The sequence below is a fragment of the Idiotropiscis lumnitzeri genome, chromosome 21, assembly GCF_059441095.1.
Source record: "Idiotropiscis lumnitzeri isolate Australia: NSW breed Sydney's pygmy pipehorse chromosome 21, RoL_Ilum_1.0, whole genome shotgun sequence".
Classification (NCBI taxonomy): Eukaryota; Metazoa; Chordata; class Actinopteri; order Syngnathiformes; family Syngnathidae; genus Idiotropiscis; species Idiotropiscis lumnitzeri.
Window position 1 is genome coordinate 5,934,476 of NC_142411.1, and position 14,426 is coordinate 5,948,901.

General features: G+C 41.8%; 1 protein-coding gene across 2 annotated transcripts in view; it reads right to left on the reverse strand.

Annotated features, from left to right (window-relative positions):
• Positions 1–14,426, reverse strand: part of pak5 (p21 protein (Cdc42/Rac)-activated kinase 5) — a 39,468-nt gene that overhangs the window by 15,313 nt on the left and 9,729 nt on the right. Inside the window, exons 2-3 of one of the 2 annotated variants that reach the window (XM_088286491.1) lie at positions 6,167–6,390; positions 3,992–4,030 (exon numbers count right to left, since the gene is read on the reverse strand). In XM_088286491.1, the coding sequence (XP_088142617.1) occupies positions 3,992–4,030; positions 6,167–6,370 (243 nt within the window). In that variant the 5' untranslated portion in view covers positions 6,371–6,390. The remainder of the gene's footprint in view (positions 1–3,991; positions 4,031–6,166; positions 6,391–14,426) is intronic. The other variant, XM_088286492.1, reaches the window with a different exon arrangement.

Below are 14,426 nucleotides of genomic sequence, written 5' to 3' on the forward strand. Positions count from 1 at the left end.
CTCAGATCATGAGAGGCTTTGACCCAGTGCCCTTTGACCCTAAATCTCAATAACAAGCTGCAGTTAGGCTCGTGTCTCTTGTGAGCGTTGATACAATCCATTCGTGGAAGACTTCCAACAAAATAGATGAGAGGCGGAGGTGTAATGAAATAAATTAAAAAAAAAAAACTTTCTTTGACATCTAGCATGTTATTGCAGTCCATCCTGGACAAGCGATAGGAGACAAAGGAGATGATTGTTACAGTCACTATGACAACCATCATGAACAAGAACACCTGTTCGCATCTATCAATCAGAAAATATAACCTTTACACATCGGCTCATTTGATGCAAAACTCTTCGCAAATGTAAAAAAAAAAAAAAAAAATGTTAAACTGTAGTTCACTGTTCAACCATACGAGGGCGCCACAGGAACGTTAAAGTATCAAACAGCTGCTTGAGCGTTGAAAGACTATGACGTAGGCTTTCCCTTGCTAATTGCTTTCATTAACAAATTGCTATACTCTGAGTCTATTACTCCTGTAACATTTTGATGCAGAAATTGTTCCCTACTTTAAATTAACTGCCTGGAAGTCCTTCCAAAAATTCCAACAAAATAAGTCATTCAATAAGACGATGAAGGGCAATTTGCTGGCATTTTAAGGCCGCTCTGGCAAAGCACACAGGAGGTTGGTGGAAGCCAACAATCCCCAGAATGACAGCAGTGAGGAGGGAATGGATCAATGGCATCCACTCCAACTCCCTGCCAAAAAAAAAAAAAAAGGACAGACGCTCTTCTCTCACTCTCTTTCACCATCAGCAGCTATTCTGCTTCAAGTGAATTTCTGCAACACCAATTTAATTCCGCATCAATTCAGAGAGATTCCCGTTCAAATTGGACTTGAAATAAAAATTGTATTGATCAGCACCAGCCGCTCTCACGGGTGAATAGCACAGGCAATGATGAGGATGATGATGAAACGGTGCGTCAGTGCCGTTATTAATTTGCCGTAAGAATGAAAGGGTTACTGGTGGAAAAGAACATTACAATCTAACATTGAAGACAATTAAATCCTTAACTCTGTTTACCCAACTAAGTTTCGCCATTTATAAACCTAATATATGTTTTAAAGAACACAACCTGTGGCCAGAAAGCAAAGAGTGGAGAGTCTCTGTCACTGTACACAGGTGCAGTCAGTGAAGGTGGCGAGCAATAATTTACAAAATATTCACACTCTTTTGAGGAAATCAGCTTCTTCCATGACAAACACACAATGTTTTAGTAGTTCAACAGAAAATAATAGGGTAGACGGTATTTAATTAGAGCCTCGAAACCTGACGCAGCATCATAGCTTTGCCAGTGCAAGCTCGTTGGGTGGCGGGTGTTTTCCGTACAAAAGTGGAAGACATTTTCTTTAATCTTAACCAAAATCAACAGAACAAACTCACAAAAGCTGCAAAAACGCTTTGATAAATCTTTTGATAGTAGAAAACTTTCTCCGAGTTCAAAAGAAAATGGCTTCCAAATTCAATAAACTCTCTAAAATCTCTAAAGAACGCAGAACCACAAAAAAAATAGAAGGTCCCAGTCAAGTATGTGAGTATCAGCTCTTCTACTAGAGTTCCCGTTTCCAAAAAGCAGTAAAAGCTAACGCTTACCCCAAGAGAAATCCCACCTGTTGTCGTGTCCCCGCCACCTGGCTGGACTCGGGCCTCCCCCCCAGGCCCTTCAAAGCCCCTCATCTGTCCGGCCTCCGTGGCTCCTCGGCCCCCCGCCATGACTGTCACCGTTTCCCCCGAGCTAGAGATCCTCTGGGTTCTGAGCAGCGTCGCGATCAGGTTTCCTCTAAAAGAGTCGGTGGGGTGCAGGGCGGCCGACTGACATTTAGAGTTTAACGGGTATCACGTGCCGCCATTTTGACTTTGATGCCCTACAGCCACCTATTGAACATCCGAGGAATTACACCTCCAGATGAGCTGATTTGGCCTTTTTTTTTTTTTTTTTTAGCTAAAGTGGCAACATTGTGTTGGTGTTCCAAAACAAATTTTGCATCAACAATCTGTTTGTTAACAATCCACCTCTTCCAGGATGATGTAAGACTGAATGTTGAGCTTCCTGAAAATACCCACAGAGATTTCTTCGCCCACACTACCTACAGTGCATGCAGCTCACAGAGACAAGTGTGTGAGTGTGTGGTGGAAAAAGGAGAGGCCGGGGGTTGGGGGGGGGGGCTCTATGGTGACAGAATGAAAAATAAATGTTAACAAAATGCGACCAACAGAGCTCAGAAAGTCGCTAAAATGCAAATGTATTTTTGCTGAATGGTTTTCCTGATAATGTCGTCAGAGTAATTCCGATTAGCTGGCCATTGGGACTGAGGCCTCCCGCAAAACAGTAAGTCGTACGTCGGGACCGATGTAAAACCAAGGACCCCTTGTAATCAAGTCACCACAAATGCTACAAGAGCAAACCACTCACATGGCGCCTCGCACTTTTTGTCGACGGCTGAGGTAACCTGAGCACATAAACACGCATGCTAACGTTCGTGTGAACTAACAAACAGGCATACAAATACCCCATCACTGGAAATGAGCACCTTGGAGGGTGTGAAAGTCTAGGTACAACATGACTTTCATCATTACCTCACAACAGGCCTTGACACACACACACACACACACACACACACGCACACACACACAGACAGCCATGTTTAAGATATGCTGCTGAGGGGATGCGTTAACCCACACTTGTGGATTAGCCTGTGTGACGATGATGGCGGCAGCGAGGCTGGAAGCAAAACTAATGCGCCAGTGGAGATGAGCAAGGTGACAACTAGGCTAAAGGCCTCACGCATAAACCATGAGACAACCAGCGGGAGGGCGGGGGTGCTAGTAGACATTACTGCGACGACTTCTTGACTTGACACTGCTCACGCTCACACACAGAGTATAATATAGTAATAAACCCTCAACCCATGTTATAAATACACCGTATTTAAATACCCGCAAGGCATATTATTATAGCATTTGCAGTACTTTATTTTTTTTTTTTTTACAATAGACACATTTAAAAACTGATAGACAATATTGTGCAGTGTATAAAAGTATACCGATCCCTCAATGTGTTGACAGTAAACAACACGTGCTTTTCCGCCATCTAGTGTTCAACAGTGGAAATACATCCGATATAAAAGAAAGTTACACCAAAATAGAGTTAACTACAAAATAGTGATAAGCGAGGGCGGCACAAGCTGCAAAACTACAACAGCTACTTCGAAAGCCAGTGCTGAGAAATCTGCTTTTTCTCCTTTCTTAGTGCGCCACACTTTTTACCTTAAAAAGCCAATCCACTGCTAAAAAATATTCCTCTGCCTCAAGACTCCAGCTGCACACTGAGCCTAACCGTTGGAGGACAAAATTTGCCCTTTTGCATGAGTGCTTCGCGGGAGGAAAAGCACAAATGGTGACAGAATTGTATTTAACACACATTGTGAGCAGAATGAACGAAGCTTATTTAAAAGGCACCGCTGTCATTCCTATGGTGGAAATGGTGCAAATATTTGAGGAAACCGGGTCGAAAATAAATGTCAACACAGCAAGAATGAGCATTCACAGTGGCTCTTTGCAGCCATCAGGATTATTTTCATTATTAGCATCATCATCATCATTGGGGGAGGATCATGGGAACATGCCGCTATAGCTCATCTAGTGTTTGTTGTGGGGGGGGGCGAGGGTTTTTGTGGGGTTGAGGGGGGGAACTCATGCGGATGAAACAAAGGGAAGAGTGGAAATGAGCTCTAAGTAAAGATTTGGCAGAGCAATGTAGTTATGTCATGTGTGGAGTCATTCTCCCGTTTCCCGCCTCCACCTAAATGCATGGCAGCAGCAGGCAGCAGGGCGGAGATGCAATAACAAGGCGGCGGGGGGGGGTGCAAAGGGAGGGGGAGACGAAGAGGTAGGAGGTGAGGGGGGTGTGGGGGTGGTTGGGTCAGACGGGTAGAGGGAGTCATACTTTGGGCGTTTCGGACGGCCGGACCTTCTTGGGAGATATCTGTGAAGAGAGCAAGACAATTACTTTCTTGTTCCCCCACTCTTCAGAGATATTTCCTGTGGCATATTGCTGTTCTTGGTTGTGGCCATTTTAGTTGTGAGGCTAACGAGCTGACATGCTAACTGTGTGCACTCCTGACTTGATTCACACGCCGGCCCCGATTCGGAGTTGAAGTGAATTGTTATTTTTATTTCTTTCTAGATGGAAATGACACAGGAAAGTTTCCCTGGCGACCAGTTTTGGGTGAACTGGTTGTCAGTTCAAAGTCTGTGGTCCATAAAAACTGTACCTTGTATTGTACAAAATATTTTAAAATAATATTTAGGGGGTTAATTGTTACTACACGATGCTTACTTACCATGTTCTATTTTTTTTTTCATCTTTTTTTTTTTTTTAAATGTGAAAACTAATTCTAAAGCTAACTGAAACAGATTTTGAAAAAATAAATAAATAAATAAATAAATAGATAAATAGATAAATAAAATTAATAACCGCCCTGACAGCTAATTAAAACTAAATTTAAAAACCAAAACTCAAAACGAAATAAAAACTAACTAACTAGAATATAATTGACTCCAACTGTCTTTCGTTCTTTCTTGTTCTTGGAGCATTTTTCCTTCAGTTTTGTCTTCAGCAAATGCATGCATGCACGCTCAATCAGATTCAGGTCAGGTGATGGACATATGATTGAGCTTCTTTGCCTCAAACAAACTTTTGCAGTGCAGTATGCATCAATTCATCCTTTTTTTAAATTTTATTTTAGTGTATAAATTAATGGTTTCGTAAAAAAAAAAAAATCCCCACGCACAAGACAAGTCTTACCTTGACCTTAAAACCAAAGTACATAAGCTAACTGGGTTTTTTGTTATCACCCTATTAATTAAAATTACGACGTGTTTTTTTTAATGTCCTAATGGGAAGGGAAAAGAGAGGTGTCTTTTATTACTTGCTTGTGTCATTTCCAACCATTCCACAAATAAATCTCGACTCAAACTCCACACTGGGATGATGATTCATTTGGGGCTTCCCCGTTTGTTGCGAGTCAACCATGCTATGAATTCAGAAACAAATCAATGATTAATTTCCAGCCTGCAGGGCGGCAAGGGGTGGGGACCTTCTGGAAATCAGAACGATTATCGGACCAATGACGGACAGTGTAGGCGGAGGTCGGGGATGACACAAATACGACTTGAGCGCTCAGGCCAGTTGAAATTTACTGAAACGTCTTTATGAGAATCAGTATGAAAGCCAATGAACAACAACACAACAGAGGAGACACTCAGAAGGGTCAGAGACGAGGAGACAGATAAAATGGAGACTCGCACTGATGTGAATGGATAAAACTGTTTGAACAAATGACCACGTTTTAAATCTGCATCAAGCATATTTTCTCACTTTTCGCCTTTTTTGTCAGTTGACGCAACATTTGCCTGAGTCATGTTTGAGGGTCACACAGTCCCCCCCCCCCAAAAAATGTAGGTCTTCTCTATTTTTACTTGTTTTTACAACGACAACAAACATCAGTTGTGCGTGGCGCTTGTTGCTTTTCACTTCGATTCTCGGCTGCTCAGATCCCAGACGACTTTTAACGCAACTCACCAAACAGAAGACAATCAAATGTAGGCAACCGCTTCAAAGGTGCATCACACAGGATTTGTGTCACAATTTTTTCTAATGAGCAGCAAAATGGTCATCTGGTTAATTCCTTATAGTCCATAACAGACCAGCGACACAGAAAAAAAATAGATTATAGGTCGTGTGAAAGGGGCTACGCAGGGGCGGAATACACTTACACACCTGTGCCAGTACCTTTACAACTTCACAACCCTATCCTCGGTTTTACGCCTTTACAAGTGACCAATAAACAGCTTAATGCAGGTTTAAAGCAGCGCACTCGGATGTGATAATTTGTGGGCATTTTAAGAGTGATGTAATAATGTGAGATGGCCAGATGGTATTGGAGAAAACAAAGGAAGTAGTGTACGATTGGAGTGGTGTGAAGCAGACATGCTGAAGTGAAAATCAACGGTAGAAAAACAGGAATTCATCTGAAGAGGTCAAACTGGAGGAGTAAGCAGGTTCTAAAACATAGGAAATGTTAAGGTATGGTTGGATCCAGGCGTCCTCCCGCCCTACCTTCATGGGTGCAAGCTGGATGGGGGTGATGTAGGAGGGGTCCACCATCGGCTTAGGCCGGTTGGCGGTGTCGGCCAGGAGGCTCTGCCATTGCTGCGGAAGCCCGGTGAACTTCTGCTCCCGCGGATCAAAGCCCGTGTGGACCCGGTGCTCGAAGTTGGATGGGGCCGAGATCTCCAGCCGTTTCTTCTTCTTACCGAACATGCTGGAAAATCCTGACAAACCTGAAGAAAAACAGACAAATACATCACTTGTTGCTAGATCTGTCGTCACTTTTTACTGGATTATCGCGAGCTCTGCTAATGCTATTCCCTGCTGCCGAAGTCCTGCAAATTTTGATGTCACAAGCACTTTCTCCTGGACATCTGCTTAATTATCACTTGACCGGCACTCGTTCTGCTAATGTTGTCAGTTTGCTACTCTCTAGATGTCATTTTCTACTGGACTCTAGCTAATACTCGCTACCGCTTTCGTAATAGCTTCTTTTCAATTTCTACTGGATTTCCGCTAGCTCTGCTAATGCTACCAATGCTATCCAATCAGAATTCCGCTAGCTCGGGTTGCCAGGCAGGTTTCACAATGCCAGTAGCGCGCACTATTATTTCCGAGGCCTTCAGATGCAATCGTGCGGGCATCTCTTCTGTCATCGTCAATGAGACTTTCACATTTGATAGACAGTTGCGATAGCCAATCAGATCACGAGTTGGTTACAGTGAGCCTTCTCGCTGGCCTTACGCTGAAGGACATGAACGCCGGAGCTTACAAGAGAAGCTAGGTCGTCCAACACTCATCAGTACTGTGTAAGTGTGTTTTTGTACATTATTTGTCCAGCCGTGGTGTCATAAATGATGAGGGGGATTTATTCAAGTCGAACTAAACAGGACTTGTATATCCGTCAATGGTCGCGAATGAGTAAAATACGGCCTTAAGTAGCAATTATTTATTATTTAAAATATGCCTTGCTCGGACCGGTGTGTTCTACAGTCGAGCCTCATAATGCTGCAGGACAGTAACGAGGCAGGAACAAGCGCAAGTGTCTCACCGTGCCAGAAAAGAACAAGACCATTTTGGTTATGTAATTTAAACTGCAGAAAAGAAAAAAAAAAGAAACTCCTTCCACTGTGGCGGAATGAAATGTCAGACAAATGATGCCAACTTGGGATCTTATTGCTGCTATCGGGGCTTGGAGTGCGCTATGAGAGTCACATGAAGTGCGTGGTGTGCCTGGGACAAAATGTCATGACGTTTGCTGTGAAAGGGGCTCATTGTTTTTCACTTTCTAGGAGCCATTGTCCTCAGAGTCAGACGTAACACGATTTTTTTTTCCTTCCTTTTCTGCATCTGCTATGGTGTGCAAAATATTACTTGCTTATGCCACCTGAAAATATTTGCTTTCAAGCATTGAAATGTATAAGGAAGTTAAGCCTTAGCAGTTGGGAAAAAAGTGTTAAAAAGCAAAGAGAAAATTGAGCCATTTTGCTGCGAAGAGATCCAGCAAAATTGTTTATCAACCTTTGCCTTTTACGAAAAAACCTAGCAAAGACGTAACTGCGTCTGCCCGCCTGTGTTAAATCTCTTAAAATATCCAAGTCAACTTTTGTCAAACCCATTTTCTGCGTCTGTTTTTCACACAGAACAGCGACACAAGAAAAAGAACGATGCTGACAAATTATTTTACTGGCTTTACTTTTTCAACCAGATACGCCAACTTTGACGTGGCGATGTGTTGACCTAAGATCGCTATCAAATTCAAACTAATGGACGAGAGCTTGAGTTGTTTTTTTTTTTAACATTCATCTCTAAAAAAAGAACAACCCTGGGAATCGCAATCATTTCCTTTGCTTAACCAGAAGGACCAAATTAGCTACTTCAAACAGGAAAAGATGGAGCGATACAAGAAGAGGAAGAAAAGTAAGTGTGGTGCGAAGGGCAGCTCGCAAGGCTTTTGTGAACAGCATAATGCATGGTAATCATTTATTGTGGTCTTGGGGGGGGGGGGACACTTAATACCGGATCAAAAAGGTGGGTGATATTTCATTACACAATCGGCCTTGAGGACGCATCGACGCTTGAGTCGACATTGCGAATGAAATGTAAGTCATGTTTGCAGAACCTCAGGATACAATAAGAGACACTTTGTTTTATTTGCGACAGGGACTAAATCGGGGTACACACAGACCAACAATTGGGCAAAATTTGAAAACGTTATCCTCCCTAAGAGGGGCTGAAATGAAGTACTTTCTTGAAAAACGGTCGGGACCAACAATTGCAAATGTTAATCCTGTTCAATATTTACAATCACACAAGCAAAGTGAATGTCATTGCCAAGGCTTTAAATTGACGACTCTTCAAAATCAAAATCCTTATTAATCTGTTACGTGAACGGAGGTTCACACACATACTAATTATCGGGCCTCATTTGAAGACCCATTGTCGCTTAGATCCCGAGCAATTATCCGGTCGTGTGGAGGCATGTGCGGGCTCACTCACTCCCCAAAAAATTCTAAATTGGTTAACATGTTTAAAAACACGTCTGCAATTAGAGGTTGGACTCGAACCTCAATCTGTCCTTGAATGTTAATTCTTCATATTAGCGAGACGTGATGCACGAATCTAATTTGGTGAGAAGCATTTGGGGAAGTTCCAAGGATTACTTGGATGAGCCGAGTCCTCAACAAAGTCCGACATCAGTGATCTTAGCCGGACAAATTGCCAAAGAGAAGCAAAAAAAATCTTGCTTGTAAACAATGTAAATTATCTCGCCAAGCCTCCGATTAGATAAGCAGCCTGAAAACACAAAGTCAATCCTTCCACTTTGCGCAATCTTACGCAATACGGGCTGACGTCCAGATCTACTGCCACGACTTCAAGACCACGCTAACCTTGTTTTCTGTTTTTAGCGCCAGCGCCGCACAAGATGACCGCCGCGAGTTGGAATAGTGACATGCGGATCGTTGTGAGTTCTCGAGTGCATTGGCCCTTTCAATGTTAATAATCTAAGTGGAACTTGATGATGCTACATTACAAATCAAATAATTAACTGCTGCACATTAGTCAATCAAATGATACCAAATTATTTCCAACCAACATTCAAAGAAGACCACAAAAAAAAAAAAAAAAAAAAATCTGATGCAGGGAAGCCAAAGACAGCAAACCCCTGACCTTGTTGGCCTCATCTTGGGATTATTAAAGGCTTGAAGGGACTTAAATTGTCTCGACCGAGGCTCAAGTGCTGAGAAACGACAACGGCGTGGAGGAATACCCCGTCTCACTGAGCCCACACATTGAGAGGCCTTGCGGAAAAACCTCCTTGGGGAGGAAAGACCCGCTGCGCAACGGCGCCCACGCTCGGGGTGGGTTATTTATAGGCAGTTTCACACTTAAGGTTATATCGCCACACAGTAACGATGTCACACGGTAATGAGCGGAGGTAATATACGGCGGGGATTACAAAGACGGCGACTGTGTTTTACGTCGACTGTCTTTTTGAAGACAAGCAAAGGGGAGGGCAAGTTGCCAGTTAGTTTGTTTCTCGACAGCTTTTGATTGATGCATACAGAGGTTAGGGAGCTAAATTAGCCATCAGACGCCGGCCTCACTGTTAGAACGGAGGTTTCAGGTTCGAATCTTGGCGGATTTGAGTCTTCGCCGTGTTTGCTTGTCTGGTGTCCGAATGCAGAGAAGTACAACACAAAGTTGACGGATGAAGTGAAACGCACAGACACAAGGTCTCAGATGCACTTTTCGAACAAAAATGCACCAAAACAAATAAATAATGTGAAAGGGCTGAGTCGTCCCAGGGCAAAGATCCTGATTCCCAGGCTGATTTGTCTCCAAACCATCTGTCATCCTCTCCGGTCTCCACAGGCATTCCTTTTTTCTTTTTTTTGGTGGAGGGTGTAGCTAACGGCCACTCCGCAGTTTGACCGGAGTGCATTCAGAAAATATTTACAGCACTTCACCCTTTTTCACATTGCAGCCTTATTCCAAATTGAAAAAAAAAAATGAATATTTTTTCACATTTACATAAGTAGTAAGGGGGTTCAATTAGTTACATAACAATTTCTCCCTATTCGTGCCAAGGCTCGCTCTCTATCCCCTGCAAATAATTACGGGATTCACCTACTAGCGTTGAGGGCCAGAAAAAAAAAACGTGTTTGCGCACACTCAATCAATACACATCTTGTTCGCTTTATAGAGCGCAGCTCATTCACTTCTGCCCCATCAGCATTGGCGCGTTCCCACAAGACATGCGCATGGTTTAATTGGCTTAAAAAAAAAAAATGACGCACACACTCACGTTTCACCTTCTTCTCCCCTCTAGACAAGTTTAAAGAGTGGTAAATAGCCACCGGGAGCTTCATGGTCATTAAAACATTCAACTTAAGGGTAATAACTTTAATCATTTTAAGCAGTGTACACACATAGTGACTTTTTAACCTTTTTTTTTTTTAACGTTAGAGAACTCACAAGTGGCAAGAAAACATTGGCCAGGGGGTTCTTACGGCTTTTATACGCTAATTAAGTGGGCCAATTATGCCGGATCACCGATAAATCCACATCGGCTGATATGTAACCAACCTAGTAACTTTTTCATGGTGGCGGAGATTCTGTCGCGCGGCGTAGCATAGTAGCTCCTTCACATGAGAAAATTAGTGGTCAGTTCTGCACAGCAATATCAAAGATGTATATTTAGTTTTTAATCCATGCTAAACATCACAATTAAAAACCCCATGTTGATAATAATTCAATTTTATTTTTACGCAAGTTCCCCACACCCCAAAATAATGGCTGAAGTGGTCATTCCAAAGCTTCGGATAATCGGGCCTTTGTTGAATGTTTACCACTGAGATGCGCTGCCAACACCTCTCACCACCGCAGTGTACCCCCTGCAGTGCAAATAACACCCAAATTAGACCTTTTGAGTTGCTGCTCTTACCTTTTAACAAATGGCCAGTGTCTTTTAACCAGTCAGATGCCGGAGATATGCCATGGCCAAATGCTCGGATGCAGTCAGATCCTGGTCACATGTTGGACGTTAAGTGCACTTGTAAGGGTTCCATTATCCACCACAAGACACAATGAGCCTTAAAATCCCTTGAGGAGGATACTAGTGATTCAGGTCAGCTCCCGGACCCTTAGCAGCCCCCCCAAGAGAGATGGCGTTACTACGACGACGAGCCCGTGACTGCATTTGTGCCCGCATGCTCTGATAACTCCCAATGCGAGACGCAAAAAAAAAAAAAAAAAAAAAATCGTTGATGCCAGCAGCCCGGCCGGCACGCCAAGGCGCGGCCAGACAGCTAAAGCCCGGGCTCATCCCATTCTGCTTTCATTGTTTGCCTAACTCCGTCTGACCGGGCCGCATCCCAAACCGAGCACCCTCTGACCTTGCGCTGTCAAGCGTCCCGTGGACCCGACGCACGAGGATGCAAGTTGTGGCAAAGTGATGCCGGCTCGCCGGCGCTTCCTCTTTTCATACAGGGACAAATGGCATAGCGGATAAGATAAGATAGATGCCAGAGAAGCAAACAGCTGGTCCGGTCGGCAGCTGTGACAGAGCCTGGAAGCTCGCCGAGTGCTGAGGAGACATTCAGCCACTGACTGGCATTGAAACGCTACGCTGGGGTCAGACCACCGTGGATCATACACGTGTTTTCCAACATTTATTGAGCCAAGGCACATATTTTACAGCAGAAACATCTCATGGCATTCCACCAAACAAAAATGTCAGAAAAACACTAAACCCCCCCCACTAAGCTCATTTAAAATGTAATTATTTTAATTATTTAAATTGAAATTACTGAGGAGTGTTGTTAACAATCCTGCCAAATATGAATTTTTTTTTTTTTAAAAAGGTACTATGTATACGATGCAAAATCAGCTGAAAAATCATAAAGGATGAAAAGATTTTTTTTAAAAAGCCATTCTCTCCGACAACAATCTAACGTCACACCGACATCCTGACAGGCTGTCATGTTTTCAGCGATTATCTTTAAACATGTGTCATGTATTTAGAAACACGGCGTTACAGAGAGACAGATTGTTAGAGAGAAAAAAACAAAAAACAAAGTTGACTTCTTAAAAATACTGAATGAGGATTCAGGGTATGCATGTAACATTACGCCACTTAGTGTTTATTAGCGTGCCAATCATCCAGTGAACCGCAGACTGATCCAGTTGGGTCCCCTTTTAAAAAATTCATTTCAACATGCATGTGGTCGGAGACACACAACTAAAGCCAATGTGCCGTGATTTTTTTCCCGCAAGGAGAAAATGCGTTTGATGGCTAAAAGGGTCATGCAGCAGTCACACCCCTCTCCACAAGTGTGAGCTATAAATATAGCACGCTACCTTCGAGGGTCTCGCCCCGGGGTCTATTCCCTGTCGCTGGTGGGGGCGGGGACAGCTGCACGCTAAATGCAGAGCAAGGCAAGTCGAATTATGGCTGCAAAAATGCAGCTTACACATCTGTCACGCGAGCTTGGGAGTCTCGGGAGCATTCCGGAAACTTCATAAGTAACATGATGACGTGAATGACAGCATTTAGTCTTCAGATGGACCAACGACACAGAGAATAAGCCAAGGATGAGCAACGAATAGTCCACAAGGCTTCTTTTATTAGTCTATCTTAATTGAGCTTTAAGATTAAAAATCATGTCTTGCTTATTGTATTCATTCAATATTTCAATTTAAGGCCCACCAGATAAAGATTTTTTTAGACCAATGCTGATTTTGGTAATTTGGCAAAAATTACTTGTTTTTGGGTCCCTTAACATTTACAGCAAGCTCTAAATTACAGCCAGAACATTTGACTAATATACTGTCATTTAGTTTTATCTGCGGCTTCTGCTCACAATTCAAAGTAAAAAAAAAAAAAAATGGCAGAAAAACTCCTTTGTTGAGTCATTCGTACCTGTGGGTACCATTGTTAAAAATAAAAAAATTTAAAAACACAATTCAAATATTTGTCATTTACTCCAAATATTTGGTTCCTTATAAATAGATAAAATGATTTTTTTTTAAATCAATAAAATTGACTATTTTATACATTCATATTTTAGTACCTCATCTATGAATGACATTTGTCAATTAAAAATAAATAAATAAAATCAACGTCAAGCACAAAAGTTCATAATTTAGCCTTTCCCCAAATAAAACCAGGATTATTTCTAGGAGTAGATCTCAAAAACAAATAACAAATGCTATCCAAATATATATCAGCACATCCAAATAACTACATGGACAAAATGTGCATTGAGCTGTTTTACTTGACATTTTACATTCAGTATTCCAAGTAAGTGAGAATCCTTGTTAGTGGGGTGAGGGGTAGCCATCTCATTACCTTTTTAAAAGAAACATACTTCCTGCTGGTGGTTTTCTGAGCTAAAAGCGCCGTGTTTCTTTGAAAGCCTCCTGCTTCTCGCAAACATTATCGCACGCGTTAAAGCCCCAACTTAATCATGTATTATTGAGAACCCGGTGAGAAGCGCTCCCTCCTTGGTGTCAGGGGAAACCAGTCCTCTTATTTACCATCAGGAGAAGAACATGAAGATGGAGGGTGAAAAAAAGTAAATAAAAAATAAATTAATTAAAAAAATAATATATATATATATATATATATATATATATAATTAGCCTATTCTATTTTTATTATTTAATTTTTATTGTTACGACAACTAATATTTTGGATGAAATTCGGACTATTTTTGCGACAATACATTTTTCCTCCTGAAAATGCTTTTTAAAACGTAATATCAAAAATAAGAGCTTTCTTGGCAATTGCAAAATAAAATGTTAAAGAAGGTAACAACTTTTGCTTGGGAATGATTGTAATGTTCTCATTAGATAAAAGTTTTTATGCAGATTTTTTTTTCTCTGAGATGTCGACTTTTTCTTGCAAAATTGAATTCTATTCATTTGTAAATGACTTTTTCTTTGGAAATTCTGACTTAATTCTCAAAGAATTCTTTATTCAAATAATTATTAGTTCCTCACATAACCTTACATTTCTCTACTAAATTTCAACTATTCTCCTAACATTTAAAAAAATGTGAATTTTGTCTGGCATAATTACAATTTAATACTTGTAAAATTTCACTTTTAAACGAAACAAAAAACAAAGGAAATTGTTGCTATTCTGCTGCAATTTTGAGTCTGCGTGATTTTTGCATCGGTCAAGCTGCAGCAAACTGCAGTTTATGAGTGAGGTATCGTGGCACTGACACAATCAATCTCTCTCGCTCCGGCCAAGGTTAGC